We start from the raw sequence: 21,941 nt of genomic DNA, 5'->3' as shown, positions 1-21,941 counted from the left end.
AATATGTTTAGACTTTATTCAAGCTGTTGAACTCAGAATGTAAAACAAATGTGTCTTGTAGCAAAGGTTGAAATCAGTATACCTTAACGATAATATACTTTTAATATAAAGCCTTGAAATGGCGCTCTGTGGCGCGGCAGGATTTAGAACAACTTCCTGAGTCGCCGCGGACAGGCGCCGAATGCCGCCACCGGTGTGCGTACACTCATTGAAAACAATGTGTTCGAATTTTAAAGACATGGCGCGCCGCCGAGCGCCGCCGAGCTCCGCGTCCGGTGTGCGACCCCCTTTAGAGGGCGCAGATAAGCGTTTTGCGTTTGCGCCTCAGAAAAGAAGAGTAAACAGTGAAATGAGAAAATTCTTTATTTTGTTAGTTCAAGGTACCATATTTTATTAAATTTAATAAATCATCTTTGAATTACCAAAATAAAAAGTTCAACATTCCAAAATACAAAGACCAAATCCCAAAACGTCTTCCAGCGCTCAGTTTAAGTCATAGTCTTGTCCATTGTCTGCTCAGCTAGAGTAGTTACCTACTACCAAGTGACATCTTTTAGATAGCAGCATTAGAAACATACACATAAGCACAGTGTCAGTGTAGGGCAGACAGGTGTGGAGGCGTTTTAGAAGCAAATTAAAAACAGTCCGATTATAGAAATACACGGACGTGACATCAGAATGCAAAATTCTACTGTAGCATTATTTTTGACCGATTTAAAAGATAAACAACTAATTCAATGTCGTTTACATTCAAGGAAAAAACTGGAACGCTGAGGGGGGATAAAACATTTAAAAGAAAAACTGGAGAAAAGAGGAAATATATCCATATACTTCATGTACATCTTTTTCACATGTATATAAAATCATATGTTTAATTAAATGTTCCTTTATATTTGTCTAGGCAAAACCACAGACATCATACCTTTTGACTACAGAATTCACAGCAACAAAGGGCATCTAGAGGAATCGAGTGACAATTTCCTCTTTATCTTAACCTGATCTAAAACATTAAATCAAAAAAGGTGAAAGAAACCGCTTATTCTGCTTAAATTAAATAGCTATAGAGCAAATGCAATAGAGAACTGTAATGCGTAAATCCATGTAGCACCGCTTGTGGAAATCTTGTGATGCCATGTAAATGTGGTACAACGCAACACCAAAAAACACGTTTTTCATGTATTGCTGGAGATGAATAAATAAATTTTGTCAATAAAACCTACCAATGCATGCGATCAATTAAAGGCGCACTAAGTAATTTTTCTTTGGACAAATGTTTTTAATAATGTACACTCATATGACTACATATGATATGAAATTACTTAGCACATCTTTAAGTCTCTTGTTGATGCAGCACAATGGAGACAAACCAACCACAAACCTGACATTTGACATACTGCAAAATTTGATCAAGATAAAAAAAAAAGTAATTGAGGTTCCAGTGATAAGCTACATAACGGCAGATGCTGGATTCCAGTGTCTCTGAAAAAATACGATACAGTTTCTCATCAGTTGCTATAAATAACTGCTAGCTGGTCATTTAATCCTGTGTCGCGGATGCTGAACTGTGGTATGCCAATACATGAAAATAACACGCTTATTGATAATATAGCACGTAAAAACATAAACCAGAAGCCGTTCTGCACGTCTAACTTTGGCACCTACGTTACCCCTTCACGGCATTGGTCTTCACTGTTGCTACGACAACATGCATCTTAATGGCAATCGGTTTCTCTACACTCGCACACGTAAAGATTTCTAATATTGCACATACAATGACACATTTCCAAAATGTTTACAGAAATGTAAACCATTTAAACTTTTATATTTTTATACTTTATTCTTCTAAAATCCGTCTTCCCTGGGTTAGTAACCACATAAACTCATAAAAGTGTCAATGAATGACCAAATCAAAATGTGCAGCAGGAAATTCTCGCTCCGTAAATAAGGTGTGCGCAGTACCGGTTTCCACGACCTTAACCCAGTGTGAAATTAAAGGGTCAATCTCTTGGTCCAGTCACGGCCCCAGCCTGCTCAGTCCAGCAGGAAGCATCTCGTGTGTTGGTCTTTCAGTAGAGGTGACGCTCGTGGTTAAGACTTGAAGACGTGCACCGCCCGCACCACATACTGCCTGCAGATGGGGCACTCGTTCATCTTTTTGCCGCACTTGGTGCAGGTGACCATGTGACCGCACTCCAGGAGAACGCAGTCTATAACGGCATCCATGCAGATACGGCACAGGTTCTCATCAACGCCGCCCAGCTGAGCTACTTGCACACCATCTGCAAGACAATAAATGGATGGTATGAGATCTTGTTTAATCGTCTGTCGATCTTGTGCGTCTGTTCTGCTTGTGTGTAATGAGCTTTTCTATTTTTCCTCGGGAAAGTTATTTTTGTACGTACTGTAGCTGCATTGACAATGACATTTTTAAAGAATGTGATGTCAATTTTCAGTTTAATTAAAATGCTCTCAAGAAGTTTTTTTTTGAACAGTCAAATGCTTTCGTCTTGCCCCCTAAATATAAGGAGCCATGCATGTTAAATATTTAAAAACAGAAATTTGAATATTTTGTTTAAAAAAACTGAACATGCAAATTTAAATTCAAATTATAGCTGCAAGCAATGATACGGGGTCAACAACTGTGCAGACCCATATGAGCAAAAAAAAAAAAAAGGCAAACTGGTTCACATGTTAACCAATTATAATGTTAAGCTAACTACCGTAAGACAACAAAAGCACGGTCAGCTTCAGAGAGGTATTTCTTGGGAACGGTGGCAAATATATAAAAAAAAAAGACTGATCTGCACAGAACTGTTCAGACATTTCTGTGCAGATCAGCCCAAAGACTGATTTCATTCACTTCAAAATGGCAGACAAACAAAATAATGGAAAATGAAAAATGAGATATCATAAGAATCAGCATGATTTTGGCCTAAATCCTTATATCTCAGGAACACTAGGTGGTGCTGTGTTTAAACTCATGTACTCTCATGTACCTTCAGGACACGTTGTTAAAGATCCCTACCAAATTTTGTGCCAATATGTCAAATAATTTAAGAGATATTAAAAGGTGTAACAGATTTCAAAATGGCAGACCGATGGTCACTACTTAAACACTCTTGCTATTCATCCTAAATAGTATTCAAAATTAGAATTAGTGCGTCCCAAATCGTAGAATGTTGAACTGAGTATTCCAAAGATACCTGGATGGTCTACTTTTCCTTTTGGAATCCGAAGTGCAGATCTGTGCGCACTCTAATAACTATAATCTGTCCAAAACCCATTGCGCGTTAGATGAGGATTTAATTAGAACTACAAACAGAAATAAAAAGTGTTAAAACTACAAATATGGCGGATGTGTGAGTGTGACGTTTAAGTAGAGAGGTTTAATAAAGGGTTTTAAATGATTAGTCATCAGTCTCTAACCTGACAAAAATATATTTATTTGATGTTATTTACTATATATTTAATCTGCAACAGCATTGTGAAGTTTTATAAAGATATGCTTGGCCATTAACTTTTAAATGTATCATTATGCAAACTGGCTGATCTACATTTCTCTCTGAAACGGTAGGAAATTAAATTACATTGAAAGTGGAGGATTTTAACAGTGATTCCTGCCAATCATCTTGTCACGAAGTGCAGAGTGTCCATTAAAGACGCAGTTATGAAGACGTAGGATGTCCCGAAACTTGCCTACTCTTCTGCTACACACTCAAAAACAGCACATACTTGTAGGGCATAGTGAAAGTAGGTGAATGCTGCGACTGTCTTTCTTATTTGACATCCTTCTAGCCAGTCCATCTCAGTGGTCAGACCTTTTAATGAATGATTTACAGTATGTGCTTTCAGCTCTCCTGTATGGCAAACTAATCCAGCTGATGTCAGTCTTATTATCTCTATTAATTGCTCTATAAAAAACGAAATGGAGAACATCCGTAAAGCATCCCAAACTTGGTCCTTCTCCAAAAAGCCCATTAATATTTTGTCTTAGACAGGACAGCAATAATCTTTGGATCATTTCGGGCTGTTTTCCAAGCCGCGTTAATGGTTAATATAATTAATGAGGGCAATGTGCAATTACAGTAATGTGACAAGCTATAAAAAGACAGACAGATCATATTAAGAGCACAATTCATGACACAAATGCGATCATGCACGTGACAACCACATATTAAACTCTCCCAGCATGCATCGGGAAGAGTCATTTTTCATTCATGGTAATGGGATGATGGTAATGATGATGTTGGAGCCACATTAAAAAAGGCTGAGTCTTACCTCCAATACCTCCATTGCATATAGGAGGAGGGTAAGCTATGACTTTGATTGAGAAACATAGTAAGTGTAGAGTTAGCGTTATTAGCATTGGACAGCCCTGTCAAAAAACTTTTCACACTTAAAAAGTAGTCTGGTTTTGATATATATGTAAATTCTTGTCGTTTTTATTTTAATATTTATGCATTAAATATTATGCATATTATTTAAACATTTATAACATATATAATAATTTATACATTTAATTCATTGGTTACACTTTATTTTGAAGATGACATTTACATGTTACTACATGTACTTACTTATTGATAACAGTAAATTATGCATAATTACAAGTAACCCTAAACCAAACCCTAACTGTATATTAAGTACATGTAGTTAATATTACTCATTACTTATTTGAGTACTATGATAACTATGTCACCTCAAAGTAAAGTGTAACATACATGTCTACTTTTAAAGACCCCCAATGATGTGTGATGCAGAATGGTGTATTTATGGCATCTACCAGCAGGGGCTAACTACTCACGCTCACTAACTAGCCAAACCCTGACCCCATGTTAACCCACAAAGACATTAATCCAGAGTTAAGCATGGTGTGCAAAGCTTATATTTGCATGGGTAATGTCTCAAGTAACAGTGTTGTTAATGTTAACTAAAACTAAAGCTGTAAAAAGAAGTAAAATTACATAGGACAAATTTGAATGTAGCCATGGCAATAATAAATACATCATAAATGAATGCTAAATAGAAATATAAAAAAACTAAATTACTTTTCAAATTTGAAATATCAAATTAAACGTTATTCAAAATATAAATAAATGCTATATAAATAGTATATAAATAATATTTAAAATAACCCGTGTCAAGTACAATGTATAAGAATAGGTTGGCTTACCTGCAGATAGGCTGTTGCTAACATTTTCCACTGCAAAGAAAAGAAAACGAGATGGGTCAATTTTATGGAGAGCACATGCCTGTTTGAAAATCCTATTAGCCACAGCTGATTTGAGGCTGATCCTTGACTGATTCAATTTAATGTTGTTTTTTTCCTCACATGCAGCCTGTCAAAAAATTTTGAAGACTGTGATAAAAAGACTGCTCTCTTTCTCATTCATCTCTCTTATTATATGATGTCAGCTGTGCTCTTTTCAGCCTGACCAAAACTGACCACAGAGTTTCCCTCTCATTATTTTGCCAATTATATAACCAGTAGAAGATAAAACTGTCTGTTATATAAAGTATCCTAGGAACATTTCAGGCACTATTCTACTAATTAAACGTCTTCATGATATCTTCTAGAAGAAAGATTATCTGCTTAAAAAAATAAAATAAAATAAAAAAACTTCAAAGATAACTATATTAGTCTACACAGCGGATGATATCGTTCTGTTCACTCTAAGCACGTGCTTGTCTGCCGCCCTTATACAGTTTGGGTGTGTTCACACTTGTAGTTTGGTTTGGATTTAAAAAAACATTTTTTTTACTCCTGGTCTGCTTAGCATAACTGTTAGCAGTGTTGGGTGTAATTAGTTACTGCACTGTAAAAAAATGTGTGTTGGTTTTTGTTGGTTTAACTTAAAAAAGTAAGTAACCTGGTTGCCTTAAAATTTTGAGTTTATTGAAATAAAAAAATGTAGTTGATACAATAAAAGGAAATTTGTTTAATAAATAGAAACTCAAAATATTATTGTATCTGAACAACATAAAAACTGTGATAAATCATGAAAATAGCACTATTTGGCATGTTTCACTGCGTCATCAGAAATAAAACACACACAATTACCCAATATGCTAACAAAATCTTTTAATAATATTTTAATAAAGGTTGCCGAATCTAAAAAAATTTCATTGTATTAACTCAAAATTTTAATTTCAATAAACACAAAATGTTAAGGCAACCAGGTAACTTTTTTTCTAAATAATTAGTGTGCAATATAATTACTTTTCCCTTGAAAAAGTAAAGTAAGTGATTATTCTTATTTTTTCTGTAATTTAATTACAGTTAGTTCTGATGTAATTTAACTAATACATACAATAATACAATAGTGGAATTAACATCAGAATTTAAAGTCTAACTTTAAAGTGCCTGTTTTTTTTTTTCATAATTTGCATCCTGTAGCATTTGTAATACTTTGGTTAGTTAATAAGAATAATTCATGTAGTTTTATATTTATTTTAATATATTTAAAAGAGCTTTTTCATGTATATCCTTGAATCACTTAACTGGTTGAAGTTGATATAGGATTTAGAAAGTAATTAGTAATAAGTAATTGAATAATTTTTGGAGAGAGTAATTTGTACAGTAATCTAATTACACTGCTGAAGATGTAATTATTAACTAGTAATTCATTACTTTTTTTAAGTAACTTACCCAACACTGATTGTTGGACAGAATAAAAGTCACAAATAGATATTACAACTTGTAAACACAAAACACCATCTACAAATAGAAATAAATCCACAAAAAAGTCTTCATGATCCGTAAATGTAAAACAAGTGTGAACACACTCTTGTTCACACTTGTTTTGTGTTTACAAGTTGTAATATCTATTTGTGACTTTTATTCTGCCCGTTTTCAGTTATTTTGGCATCAAAATACCCCCATAGTTCTGGGCTAAATGAGTTGTTTGTGTGTAACCTGCATATGATGGTATTTTGACCAGCTGAGAACTCGTGAAGAGCTTATTAAATGTGTAAAGGAGTCAAAGGAATCCCTTCGACACACACAAACGAAGATCTTCTGTGAGGAGACATGGTTCTGACGCATGCACCGAACTGTGATGAACAACATCGTGACTATGACAAGAAAAAACAGGTGTGAGCATTCTGTCCCTTTTAGGATCTCATCCTTCCTGTTTTTGGTTCGTTTGAAAGTCTTTGGTCCGTGTTGCGTTCATATTTCAGTCAAACCTCAACAGGGTTTGTTTGGAAGCGGACAGAGACATCTTTTCCACTTGGTGCACATCGCGCTTCAGATGGCAGCGCTCAACCTTCTTCAAATGAACCGAACTAACAGAGCAATGACACCAGAGTTCATTTTAATCGAACCAAACACGGCAAGTGCGAACACACACTTAGGCCCCGTTTACACTAGTGCTTTTCCATTGTATTTCAGAAACGATCTCGGTGTACACTGCACAACCGGAAACGCATGTCCCATGACTGTTCATGCACGCTGGGCATACACAAGTGTAAACAGCCTCTGTGCATGTAGACAGCTGCAGTATTATACAATACAGCGTTTAACTGCACAACGGCTGCTAAAAAGGACCACAAAGTCAGCAAAGCATGCCGTTCCGTCTCCATGTTATTGTTTACACAGTCATCGAGGCTGCTGATGTTCCAGAGCCGTTGAGAGAGATATTGTAATATTGTCGTGTTCAGATAGCGTAGGCCTAATGTGGGCAGTCATGCGTTTCCGGTTGTGCTCTGTAGACAGAAATCGTATCTGAAACGCAATGGAAACGTCAGTGTAGACGAGGATAGTTTTCATTTTAAAACGCTGTAATCGGGGCCTAAGTGTGTGTTCGACCTTGGCGTGTTTGGTTTCGATTAAAATGAACCCTGGTGTGATTGCTATGTTAGTTCGGTTCTTTTAAAATAAATGTGAACGCTGCCATCTGAACCCTGAAGTGGAAAAGATGGGTCTCTGTCCGTTTCCGGACGCAAAACGGCAGAGTGGTGTAGACGACAAGTGTAAAGGTAGCAAAAGTTATGCTTTTTTATGTCTTTTCAGACTGAACACGATTTTGAATAGTTAACTGAAGGGCAAAAAAATCATGCAATGGTTTTATTTTTTTGATCAGCTGTTTGTGTAATGAGTGCTTCCACACCGAACACCAATGTGATGTGGCAATTTTTTATTATTAAACTCTCGCAGCAACAGAAACGGCTTCAACCAATCACATACAAGTAAACAAAGGTGACTAAATGTCCAGTAGATGTCATGTCACTATAGGTATTCAATCTACATTAAAGGGTTATTTTATGCCATTAATGACTCACTCTAATGTCGTTTCACACCCATAAGACCTCCGTTCATCTTCGGAACACAGTTTAAGATATTTTATATTTAGTCCGACAGCGTATCCAAGTGTATGCACACTATACCGTCCATATCCAGAAACGGAATAAAAACATCATCAAAGTAGTCCATATGTGACATCAGTTGGTTAATTAGAATCTCTTGAAGCATCGAAAATACATTTTGGTCCAAAAATAACAAAAACTACGACTTTATTCAGCATTGTCTTCTCTTTATTCAGCCCTGCACGGGCCTCAAATCTAGGCCCTAGCCCGGCCCTGGCCCGAGACGCTGAGGCCCTAGTCCGGCCCGTGTCCGACAGCTTATCAAAATTCTCGGCCCGAGTCCGACTGGAGCCCGTGTCTTTTTAAAAAAAAAATTTTTTTATACATTGTTGCAGTCATTAAAATAGTTCCGCTTTGTTTTTAATATCAAAGTAGTTATATTTCATTTTCTTTCTTTATTAAGTTAATTTAGAAAAATGTTTAGATACATTTTTTGTTTGTTAAATTAAAGTTAAAAAAAAAATTTGACGAGCAAGTAGCCAGCGGTCGAGTAAGTTGGGTAAGTACTCTGTGTACCCCCCCAATCTTTTGGCAAGATTGCCCGCTAAAATTCTTATTCCTGGGTCTATATATCACATAATATTCGCTTCAACCCGCGGACATGGAAAACAACCTGCGTAAAAAAAAGATGGACTTGGCAACACGGTGCAGTTGAGCTCTGTTGACATTTGACAACTAACATTATGCGAAGCTTCGTTGCTCTGATTGGTTGTAGGTCTATCCAATTGAGGTCTTTCCTGGTTCGGTTGAAACACGCCCCATAATCACAGCCCAATGGAGCAGTATCAGACTCATATTCTGACTAGAATTGAGTATGACCACGTCAGGCTAGTCCGCGACTATTGAGTGAATGCGTTTCCGTCAGTACGACTGTAGCACTTAAATGTTTATATTGTGACTCAGCTGGAAACAGCCGCTCCGGATCGACTGGTCCCCTGAAGTTTGTGGTTTGTCTCATCAGATGCGGTGCTAGGTGCTACTGTCTGGAGAAGCTCCTAAAATGTCTACCGTTCTCTTGTTGCCTATGAATATTTTTTACTGACTATAGATTTTTTAGAAACAAGCACAGTAAAAGTAGACCACTTTAGAAAGAGTCTATCCTCGCTTTATAATGCAACACATTGAGTCTCACTTGATCTTCTGTTGAGTTCGTTCTCTCTGTAGAGGCGATGGACGCGCTCCACCAGCTCCCATTTTTCACAGCAGCCTGAATAGTTGACGAAGTTCCGGGCGAGAATCTCTTTCAGCTGTCGCACCGTCAGGCTCTCGATGTCGTCCTCGCGGGACAGGTCCGAGAGGGAGGCACGTGCACGTCTCTGCGTCGCTGGGCTCGCCTGCTCAGGACAGACATTAACAGAGATGCGTTGTAACATTTATCTTTAGTACACTCTGATATTACATAAGACTTAACTTCTGTAGATGTTCTCCTAAGTATTTGCCAAATGCTAAGCAGAATTAGTGGATGCCACTGAATTATTCATGGTAATGGATTATGAGAGAATCGAGGGGTTTTAAAGTTTAAAGTAACCCAATCGTCTTCACAGTAGGTGGCACAATCAACCAAGGCATGCTGATTTGGTCAGAAATGAACACGGATGGTTTGTCTCACCTCCAGTATGTCGTCATGAGGCTCCAGGTTGAGGAGGGAAACTGATGCAGTCTCTCTATGTTCCTGAAGATAAAACACAGAAATCAAGATTAATCAGATTAAAATCCGGTTGAAGTCAGAATGTGTGTTCTGCGAGGGGATCACTCAGGTGCTGTTAGTTCAGATCCCATCATCTCTCCTCTCTAGCCTTTGTGTTATTATAGAAAAGAAGCCTGGATAAATTAAAGCTATGGATACTGATAAAAAAAACATATGCTAAATTAATCAATAGTGGATTAGCCAGAAAATAAAATTAAGACTAAAATGCAAAGACCTGAAGTACATTTTCGCGGCATCTAGTGGTGAGGTTGTAAATTGCAATCACCCACCGCTCACCCCTCCCTTTCACATCACATAGAGAAGCTATGGTGGCTGATACAGGACAAAAATGGCATCGTCTGAGAGAAAAGAGAGTGACTAGCGCTCTGTAGAGAAAATGGTGCAACGGTGCAAAATGGCGATTTCACTGTAAGAAGACCCACGGTGCGTGTAGACGCTAGAAACAGCTCATTCTAAGGTAATAAAAACAAAACGGTTCATTATGCAAGGTCTTTATACACCACTGAAAACAGAGTGATGTATATTATATAGCACTTCTGTCAAAAGATCCTCAAATATTTCACAGTGAACCTTAAAATATAAAATGTTTTTATTAAAGTTTCTTTTTATTGAAGTTTCAATATAAATTCAAGCCATATTAAATATAAACAAATAAAAAAAGAAAAATAAGAAAAATATTATATATAACAATATATAATACTAATAAAACACAGCAAAACCAATAATGTTGTAAAATATTACAAATCAAAATAATAGTTTTTTTTTTTCATTTGAATATAGTATATAATATATATATATATATTGAATATAATATATTTTCAGTATCATTACTCCAGTGTCACATAATCCTTGAGAAATCTGGCCAATAAACATGCATTTTATTTTATTATTATTATTATTTTATTATTATATTATTATTATTATTATTATCATCAATGTCCAAAACAGTTGTGTTGCTTAACATTTTTGTGGAAAACATGATGATTTTTTTTCAGGATTCTGTGATGATAACAGAATTTTAACTTTATAATTAATATAATATAATAGAACTCAAATTGAGATGCATTACAAAAATATTCATAAGATACATGACCCTATTTTATTTAAGTATTTGTAATATACATTTTATTTGATTAAAGTATAGTGCTGGGCAATAGATTAATCACATCCTAATTTAAATATTTTTTACATAATATATGTGTGTATACAGTGTACAATTATTAAGTATATATATAATAAATAGTCCTTCATGTATATATTTAAGAAATATTTGCATGTATATACTGTATATATTTTATATCATAAATATACATATTTTATATATAAATATAAACATTTTCTTAAATATACACATGCATGTGTGTGTATATTATATATACATAATAATTATACACAGTATACACACATATATTATGTAAACACAAACTTTTAGTTCGGATGACGATTAATCCATTGGCCAGCACTTAAAAAAATAAAATAAATTAAACCCATCTACCATCACATCCTCACAGCTTCCCACGGTTCTGCTACTGTACATCAAATAACAACACATTACAGATTCAATCATTTATTTATTGCAATAATTTCTTCCCTGTGTCATTCACACAAGGACTGTGCGGACAGCGTTTGTATTGTTAGTTGGTTGGTTGGTTGTTTCTCTCTCTCTCTCTCTCTCTCTCTCTCTCTCTCTCTCTCTCTCTCTCTCTCTCTCTCTCTCTCTCTCTCTCTCTCTCTCTCTCTCTCTCTCTCTCTCTCTCTCTCTCTCTCTCTCTCTCTCTCTCTCTCTCTCTCTCTCTCTCTCTCTCTCTCTCTCTCTCTCTCTCTCTCTCTCTCTCTCTCTCTCTCTCTCCTCCCTATTTGCCGCATTCAGAACAATTAGCTAATGGCTCTGTGTTCTTCCTGTCTGTTGTCTTGCAGAAGAACGACTGTCTTTATGAGAGGGCTCAGCACATGGACTGAGATCTCATGCGGGCCACATACAGTCGTGCAGTTTTTCTGGCTGGCTGCGTATTAATAATGAATGGGTCAGTCTGCCAACTCAGGCTCTTAAGTCACACTAGACCATCACAGTCTCTTCCCCAACACAGAGACATACTCTCTAAAACTTCAGGGTGAATTACGTCTTTATCAAACTTAGTCATTTGCCTCTTAAAAAGCACTTAAATGCCTGTGCTATTCAACTGTAAGTGTAGTAAGTCTTTCAGGAACGATCAGACAACCTGTTCCAACATTATGTAACACGCTCAGCATGTCACATCTAAATAAAAAGGAAAGGCTTAAACGTCATGGCTAGCCTCGTGGAGTACAGCTGTTTCCAGTATCCACGCGGTCACGTCGCATCAAAGCACGTCAGAGCGGATGAGTGTCTGCTAACTGAGGGTTGTAAGCAGCTTAATAACTGTACAGAGAACAAGAGTCAATAGAATAGGGTGTAAAAATGTTTAAGATTGAGAAGAAATCCTTGCTTATGTATTCAGAATGTGCAACGTACGACATGGGCGGGAACTGACGTCATGATGTCAGTCTCGCAATATGGAAGCTGATAAAACAACAACAGCAATCAAACAACATTGTCAGATATATTTACCAACATTTATAAGAGTTACATTAATTTGTATGATTTTACTCTGAACATTCACACTATGTAACAGTATGTAACTGTAAGCATGCTACATTAAAACGCAACAAAAATGTAAAGATCATAATTGACAGCGATGTTAAAGCAACACATTAGAAGAAACTGAGGTTTTTGGCAATTTTTTTAAAGTAAAAAAATACTTTAATGTGCAATTTTTCGGTAAGCCATTTAAAGGTTGAATGTGTAAATGTGTCAACTGTTGTGTTTTATAAATATTACTCTTTTAAGTGGCCATTTAAACCATTAAAAATAATATAATAAAATATTATAAATAAATATTATTTAACAAAATAGTAAAAATAATATATATATATATATATATATATATATATATATATATATATATATATATATATATATATATATATATATATACACATACTGTATATAGTTTGTCATTGTGTACTGCATATATTGTTAGCTCTTATGACAAATTTTTAAGTCGTTTTGAATAAAGTCAACACTGCGTCTGAAATAGAACACTTTCCTACTTTGTAGTCTGCGAAAAAGAGTACGCCAACAGAGCAGTATATCCGAATATTAGTACTCATAAAACAGTAGGGGAAAATTACCTATTACTTCCCGCAGATTCTGAAGTGTGCATACGATGGACACTTTACTATCCCATGAGGCAACGGGAGAAGATTTGTGAATGGAGGTGAAGCGAAGCAACATATGCTGGTAGGTCATATGATAACGACAACATGGTGTATGTAGTACATCCGGATTACATTCATACTACACACATCCACACTATATAAAACATACTTTACTAACGGTCGCAAAGTAAGTTCAAATTCAAATGTAGCACCTACTCTTTTTTTATATAATTTAAAAAAACTAACTATTGCCTAAAAATCTCTCAAACACACTGAAGACAAGTAGACAGTGATAAAGAAAGAGCAAAGAAAACAGTGCGCAATTTCGGAGTTCGCGCAGCAACAGAATACGGTTGTCAGTCTAGTGTTCGAGTCCTTAATACGGGTACGTTCACACCATAGACTGTAAAAAAATGATGGACGTAGTGTCCGTGACGTCACCCACAAGATTCTGAAGTGCAGTTCTGAAGCGTAAAGTAGGGTCGAGGTAGCCGTTGCCATCTTGGCAGCGTTACTACGTGCCACTCCCGGATAACAATGTCGCCTTTGGCTTGGCTTGCTCAGTTGGGGACACTAAAAATATGATTAAAGTTATTCAACTTATTATACAAATAAAATGTATGAATTAGGTCTTATTTAATTCTATAAACTATAATACTGATCTGCCAACATTGTCGCTATATGATACATTAAAATAAGCTGATAGCATCACTGTTTTCTCCAGTACGACTGTACAGCCAAATCTAATTTTGTCGCAATATTATCCTGTTTGACACTGTGAAGCTGCTTTGAAACAATCGTGATTGTAAAAGCGCTATATAAATAAAGTTGATTGATTGATTGAACAGAAAATGGGCAAAGAGGCGGGACGCGGGCGGAGCTGAGGTGACGCGATGACTAACAGACTGCGGATAAATGGCTGTCCACCTGTCACTCAAAGTGGCCCCGCCCTTACTTATGCAGAACTTTAAGGCTTTATACAACGTAAACGAATGAGTTATAAAAATTCACCCCTCACAGTTGTCATGAAGGGGAAAATTTGCACATAAAGACCAAAACCAAAATTAGTACCAGGCTGTAAACATGTTTTTTTCTGCTATAAAGTTGGGCATGTTAACATGGGGCTCAATGAGATTCTGCTTCCTTCTGGAGCCTGTCCCTAGTGGCCAGTCGATGAATTGCAGTCTAAGTCACTTCCGTATTGGCCTCATTAGAAACTGGGGGAGGTTGCCGATTGGTTCACACACAGTACCGTTATTTACAGGAGTGGCAACCTCATTCTGAACTGAACTCCCACCTGTACATTTTCAAGAACTCACAACCATATTCTTGGAAAACCCACTCTGTGTGATCGGAAACGTACTGGATAACTATCATACAGTGTGAGAGAGCTGCTCTGCGCTCCACTAAAGCATGTCTATCTTGTGTTACGGGTTTTTCTGTGTGGTTTCAGTAACTTACAGTGACAGAGATATGAGCTGTGTGTCATCTGAAGGTTTTAGATCCATTTACTGTTCTCCACCGGATATAAAAGCTGCTGGTCGGTTTAATGAAGATTTGATGGAGGAACTCGAGCAAATTGGACCCTTGTCGTGTCAAAAGCGATACGACTTTTTAGTTTTATTGACTCCGCCATCTTTGATATTACTTTGATAACAGTTGCTATGGTTACTGAAAAAAGAAAACAGTCTTAACTCCCATTGCACGTTCATACAGACGCTACTGCACGTTGCTGTGTGAACGGGACTCACTGCTGTAAGTAAAGGCGGTTGTCAAAACTGAGTCACCTTTTAACCACTCCCAGAGGTAGCCATAAACCATTCGACTGGACTGTGGTCATGTGGTCTAATGTGTCGAACAGCCGCAAAAGACAGCCTACTGACCTAATGAGAAGCGTGCTAGTCAGACTTAAACGTTGTCAGCTAGAGACCCAAGTTTGGTTTAAAGATGAAAAACATACCAACACAATGTTCTCTCTATCCCTCATTTCTAACACTCACTCACAGTGTTTGAAGTGGCCTTGTGACTATCAGAGTAGAAACGGACGCTGCTATGTTTTCAGTTGCCTCCGGACACGTTCATATGCAAATTGCGCAAGCATATTTTTTCCATTTGACCAAAAGATCTGAAAAAAAACCTCGTACATTTACCCACACATAGACCCCCTCCCCCTCAAAGAAATCGAGACAGAAGTGGTTGAAAGTGGACAAAAGAGACTCATGGGTCTATATATCACATAATAGTCGCTTCAACCCGCGGACATAGAAAACAACGCGCGGAAAAAAACATGCCAACACAGTGCAGTTGAGCTCTGTTGACATAGCTTCGTTGCTCTGATTGGTTGTAGGTCTATCCAATTAATGTCTTTTCTGGTTCGGTTGAAACACGCCCCATAATCACAGCCCAATGGAGCAGTTTCAGACTCATATTCTGACTAGAATTGAGTATGACCACGTCAGGCTACATTAAAGGGAAAGTTCACCCAAAAATGAAAATATGATGTGTATCTGCTTACCCCCAGGGCATCCAAGATGTAGATGTGTTTGTTTCTTCAGTAGAACACAAATGAAGATGATTTTTAACTCCAACCGTTGCTGTGCCAGTCGTATAATGCATGTCAATGGGGTGTAATTCTATGAGAGTAAAAAAAAACATGCACAGACAAATTCATATTAAACCCCGCGGCTTGTGACGACACTCATGTCTTAATACACGAACCGATCGGTTTGTGTGAGAAACGGAACAGTATTTATAGAATTTTTTACCTCAATACAACACTATGTCCAATAGCTGTGAGCACGCCATCTGCTGGATGAGGTCAAATGACTCGATATGGCGTACAATATGTGAGAGAAATCACTTCCGCTGCTTGTATTCATTTGAGACCATATTGTGAACATTTGACCTCTCCCAGCGGAAGTGATGTTGCGCTCGCAACTGTTGGACATAGTGTTGTATTTGAGGTAAAAATTATATAAATATTGTTCGGTTTCTCACATAAACCGATCTTTTCATATCTTAAGACATTATTGTGTCGTCATGAGCCACAGAGTTTAATTTGAAGTTGTTTGTGCATGTTTTTCTTAACTCATAGAATTACACCCCATTGAGATGCATTATACGGCTGGTACAGCAACGGTTGGAGTTAAAAATCTTCATTTGTGTTCTACTGAAGAAACAAACACACCTACATCTTGAATGCCCTGGGGGTAAGCAGATAAACATCAAATTTTCATTTTTGGGTAAACTATTTCTTTAAGATGGCTGATTGGTTTTTGGAAAGCGACAAAGGAGCGAGGATACGAGGAAGCATCAATTTGAGTATTGAGAAGCACCCTAGGTATAAACATATATATGTCTCCCTCATCTACATGTGAAGTGTATGTAAGATTGTGGCCAAAACTGGTACTGCAATCACTATCCCCTCCTCCCCTCCCCCCTGATCCAGCAGGAACGTTGGTACACAAAGACTCCTGACTTCATGATTGGTCGATAGCTAGAGGGCGGAGCTTCAGGCCAAAACACAACATGTCAACATCAACATCAGTTGAGGGCTGCAACAACTTTTAAATGACAATATCCTGGCTGGTCTACTGTTGTCAGTGATATAAGTATTTGAAATTAACATGATTTCTTAATGTCTAGTGACATATCAGGGCCATTTTATGATTAATTGAAATATATTTCTTACATACAGTTCCTTGAACCAAAACGCATCTTAATACCAGGTGTAAACAGGGCTTGACAGAGTGGTTGTAGCCTAAAATTGTCTGCTTAATTGAAACAAATAAGAATATTAGTCACCAATTGAGGTTCTGGTGATGCAATACGTGGGAAATCATTGGCAAAGTGACAGAAAGAAAGCGCCTCACCTGATTGGTTGTCCCTGAGCTATCGCTGCGACTGAGAGCTTCTCCCTGAGACACGGCTACGGACAGCGCCGACTGCTGGGAGGAGGAGTGCGCCGTGGAAGCGGGCGGTGTGGAGAGAGAGCGCGGAAGTGATGGTAGACTGTCCGTGTCGGCTTCCGCCTCCTCTACTTCCTCCTCTTCCTCTTCCTCCTCCTCATCATCTTCCCCGATCTCCAGCTCGGCACCCAGATGGCAGAGCACCAGGTCCACCAGGTCCTCTTTCTCCCTGCAGGTGTCCGTGTTGATGTTTCGCAGCGTGAGGTACTGCCGCAGGTCTTTAACGCGGAGTCGCATTAACCTGGGCCGCTGGAAGGCCGTGCCCCACAGCAAGTGACAGGTGGCGCAGCGCCGCAGGTTTTCCTGCAGTACAGAACACAGCGAGCAGAAGCTCTTCTTGCAGTCCGAGCAAACGTGCTGTGAAGAGAGGGAGAGAGATAAATCAACTAAATTTGAATGACACACTTTACTTATACTATGGTAGGTCTATTTCACTTGTGTCTGTTCTATTGTAGTTTTCTTCGCGCTTTCTTTATCACTGCCTTCTTGTCTTCGATATGTTATCAGATTTTTAGGCAATAGTATTTTTAAATGATATTGAAAATGGTGATATGAATTATACAATTTCAAACGTTTCAAAAGTTTTGATATCATAACCTTTTTCAAAGCAAAAATACCTATTTTGTGATTTTCATGAAATAAAATCAATATCGTGATGATATAAGATTTTGATTATTTCGGTCACCTCTACACAGTGGTATAGTGGTATAGTGCATATGTACGCAAATTGGTATGCACCTTCTGCTTCTTGAAGGTTTAAAACATTTGTGTTTCGATTCAGTGGTTTGGAGCGCATATCAAAACTGCCAAAATCACATGATTTCAGTAAACGAGGTGGATTCGAAACGGTTCGAAATTTCAATGGTTGACTGTTATCTTAAGAATCCATGAACCAGAAAAGATTATACTACAGTACTGTACTACGATTCACCGGTGTCTATTAAACAAAATCACACCAGAACATTCAAATACACAGTATCGTTATTTTTGTCTCAAGAATATTCAAAATAGTCATATATCAGAGAAGTAGGCTACAAGGATAAAACTAGTTTATAGTTCAGATATAAACACTGATATAAGTGTTTATACAAGGATACAAGGATCTGCTACAAGGATAAAACTAGTGTATAATCCTGATATAAACACTGATATATACACTGATATCTGATATCTGTAACAGCATTGCGCCTCAACCCATCAGACTCTCCCGCACAGAATAGCGGAGCCGAAGCACAACACGCAACCAACTTGTAGTTTTATGCTTCAACCATTACAGTATTGCTATAAATAGTCAACTATTATGTGTGCATTAGACTAGTGATTTAATTATGTCATGCTTTATTTATTTTCATTAACACTGAGAGAATACAGACACATCCATCTCTAAATTACTGCGTCATGAACTTTATTTTACAAGGCATTTTCAGACTCAGAGGTAGTTTTGGAATCTCTGTTGGCAAGCTCAGCGGCTGTTATCAAACGCCACCCTGCTGATGAATGAGCTGTTCAATCAAACCATTGCACTCTGGGTTAATGTCAGGTCTATCCATCAGGTCTGTGCATATGTGTGCTGGAGTGAGTGTCCGCAGTATCACACCGTCTGGGCATCTGAGCGTCTGCAGACAGGTGTGAAAGTGCTGATAGGATTTCAAAACACTGATGCTTTGTGGAAAATATTAAGGAACACACTGATTTTTTTGGTACTTTCGCTTATTCACGTATCACTGTATTCCCAAAGTTAGCTAAGTCTATACATACCATTCTCATCTCCGTGCGTGCCCAGGGTATATACAGCTATCCTTAAGTTAAATTTACTACTTTTTAATACCTTTTTTACTACCTTCAGAATATTTTTTAAAACCATCACGACACTGAATTGCAAGTGTTAATCAGCGACCTTTCTATTATTTACACAGATTTTGACATATATAACATACAAGAAAGAATAGATTTAGAATTGACACCAGGAGGAAATAAGGTTATAAGTTAATAAGGAGGTTATAAGTTATTATTCTGACACAGTAAAATAGATCTCAACATTCACAAAGGTTGGTTAAGGAGAAGCGTTACTGCATAAACATTTGATTTCAATTAATAATTGGTAAATCAGCAATTCAATTATTTAGTGTTTTTTTTCCAACAACAAAACCTGAGCCAAATATTACATTTCTATAACTGTGAAAAGTTGTTGAATTTAACAAAATACTAAAAACTAGTGCTGTCAATCGATTAAAAACTTTAACTAGATTAATCACAAATTTTTTCTGTGATTAGTCGCAATAAAAAAATTAATGTTTTTGTACGTTTTTAATATATTTTTTAATATAATAATTTCACAGTTAATCAAAATAATATAGAAACAACATAAAGACGGTATATTTTAAATACTTGTTTAAATGGCATCTTTTTATGAATGAAGGCCAGTATTACTGATATTAATACAGCTACTGATTTTTTTCATTTTACATTTATTATTAGGCTTCAAAAATATAACTGTTTTTAATTTAAGTAAACTTAAAACAATGCTAACATAAACCCATAATAAATACCATGTTTACTCCTGCCTTTCCTGTCTTAACAGTTAGGAAATATACAGAAATGTAATAAAGTTATCAAAGTTACATGCAGTCTGCACTGCATAAACTATAAATTAAATAGTTAATCCTTATTAAAGCTACAAAAGTTATTCAGTCAAGAGCAGCAAGTCATTTTCTCTGTTCCCTTTGTTCTCTAACTTTACTGACAGGAAGCTTTATTGGCTGCTGTCCCTTTAAGAGCAGACAGACACGCGGATCTCACTGTTTATATACTACTGTCAATGGATTGCGCCTCATTCTCTCACAACTCTTTTTGTTCATTTTAGACTTTATATAAATCATTTAAGATTGATCTTATGAGGATAGTCGTTGAAGATTATGCCTTGAAGCAAGTCGTGTAAAATAAAATAAAACGTAAGCCAGCCACTTCTGTTGAGCCCGCAGCGTTCTGAGATGATGCCGAACGACCGCTGAATATGACGTCAGCATCAAACATACGTTGACACGGAGACGAAAGATCTTTGATTATGTGCCCAGATATGCTAAAGCCCATATTTAAACGATCTATTGCGAACGCAGATAGAATTTCAATCAGAATAGGACACCTGATAGTCTGAAAAAATAATACCTAATTTGGAAAAAATAATACCTCCGAGACCACATTTAACACTTTAATGGCCTTAAATTTGACAATTTAGATTTATCACTTTTTAATACTTTTTAAAACCCCGCGGACACCCTGGTGCCATAACTCTGTCTGATACAGCCACCGCTAACCTAGCTTAGCACAATAAGTCATATCTATATACCGTCAGTCTTATGTAACTATACACATCACAACATGTAAATAGGCGTTGTAAATTTTGGCGTTATTTTATCTCTTATTGAGCAGTAGGTGCACGTCTCAGTTGGTGCACTTAATCGCTCTATAACTATAATGTATGGTGGAATAGCACTTCTGAGAGTACTTCGACTCGGCGCAGTAAAAAGTCCCGGGTGAAACATCCTCCCTCACAGATGTAAGGGAGCATGTTTCATCCGGGACTTTTTACTACGCCAGGTAAAAAGAGAGAGGTATGCATCAACTAGTCTTAGTTAAGGAAATAACATTTTAATATGAAAATATTGGCTTAGATCTTTCATCACTTCTGTCCTTTGCCAGGAAATGAGGCATGCCAGACATAGGCATTGAAGATCAATGTTTCCTGTGCCTCTTGTCAGGAGCAATACTTTATTCATAAAATGTATAAATCACCCTTCATAAACCTCAGACATCCTACCTTTCGTCTGAACACGGAGAAGGCCAGTCCGCAGGCTTTGCACGCCAGGCCTGCGCTTCCTGAGGTGGTGCTGCTGGGTGGATAGGTGGAGTAACCAGCACTTGGGGCGAAGCGGAAAGGCCCGGCTCCGGCTCCAAAGCCTGGCTGCTGGGTGCGGACCGCCCCTGTGCCCATCACCTCATTCAGCAGCCCGCAACATGACGCCCACATGGAGGAGGCCCCCGCCTGGAGAAGAAAGACATGTTCGAAATGTGTTATGATAAAGCAATGACAAAACCGCTCCTGTACTTTACCACAGAGCACAGATTTGTGTTAGCCTAGAAATCTAGACGTACTCTAGCGGCAGCAAATCTAATTTGCAGCCAGGATAGTCTAGCAACTTTCCGTTGGCTTGCGAGCTAAAAAAACAAAAAAACTCTGGTCAGGCCAATCACATCGTGTATAGAGTCGGTGGGCGGGGTTAACATAATGGCATCAGAGTTGCGGAGGTTCCACGTACAATTTGAAAACAAAGAAGCTGGAAAATGTTTTTAAAAGAAGTATCTTATGCTCACCATTGCTGCATTTATTAAAACAGATACATGGTGAAATATTATTACAATTTAAGAGAACTGTTTTCCATTTTAAATAGATTTTTAATATATTCATGTGATTCAAAGCTGAATTTTTTAAAGCATCTAACACTTCCAGCTCTGAGGCTCACATGCCCACTGGACAGGGGTCAGCATGGGCACCCTAACTGGTCTGTGGTTATGCAGACCAAAACGCAGCAAACTGCAATGCACTGTGTATTCTGACACCTTTCTATCAGAACCAGCATTAACTTCTTAAGCAATTTGAGCTA

General features: G+C 37.4%; 1 protein-coding gene across 2 annotated transcripts in view; it reads right to left on the bottom strand.

The window, feature by feature from the left end:
* Positions 1–372: 372 nt before the first annotated feature.
* Positions 373–21,941, bottom strand: part of rnf34b (ring finger protein 34b) — a 43,893-nt gene continuing 22,324 nt past the window's right edge. The window contains exons 2-8 of one of the 2 annotated variants that reach the window (XM_067433600.1): positions 21,098–21,322; positions 17,185–17,637; positions 9,977–10,039; positions 9,500–9,701; positions 5,174–5,203; positions 4,279–4,320; positions 373–2,279 (exon numbers count right to left, since the gene is read on the bottom strand). In XM_067433600.1, coding sequence (XP_067289701.1) covers positions 2,089–2,279; positions 4,279–4,320; positions 5,174–5,203; positions 9,500–9,701; positions 9,977–10,039; positions 17,185–17,637; positions 21,098–21,322 — 1,206 coding nt within the window. In that variant the 3' untranslated portion in view covers positions 373–2,088. The remainder of the gene's footprint in view (positions 2,280–4,278; positions 4,321–5,173; positions 5,204–9,499; positions 9,702–9,976; positions 10,040–17,184; positions 17,638–21,097; positions 21,323–21,941) is intronic. The other variant, XM_067433601.1, reaches the window with a different exon arrangement.

This window comes from Pseudorasbora parva, chromosome 23 (genome assembly GCF_024679245.1).
Source record: "Pseudorasbora parva isolate DD20220531a chromosome 23, ASM2467924v1, whole genome shotgun sequence".
In the NCBI taxonomy this organism is placed as follows: Eukaryota; Metazoa; Chordata; class Actinopteri; order Cypriniformes; family Gobionidae; genus Pseudorasbora; species Pseudorasbora parva.
Note: the sequence above shows the minus strand (reverse complement) of the source record. Positions and strands in the feature narration are given on the sequence as shown.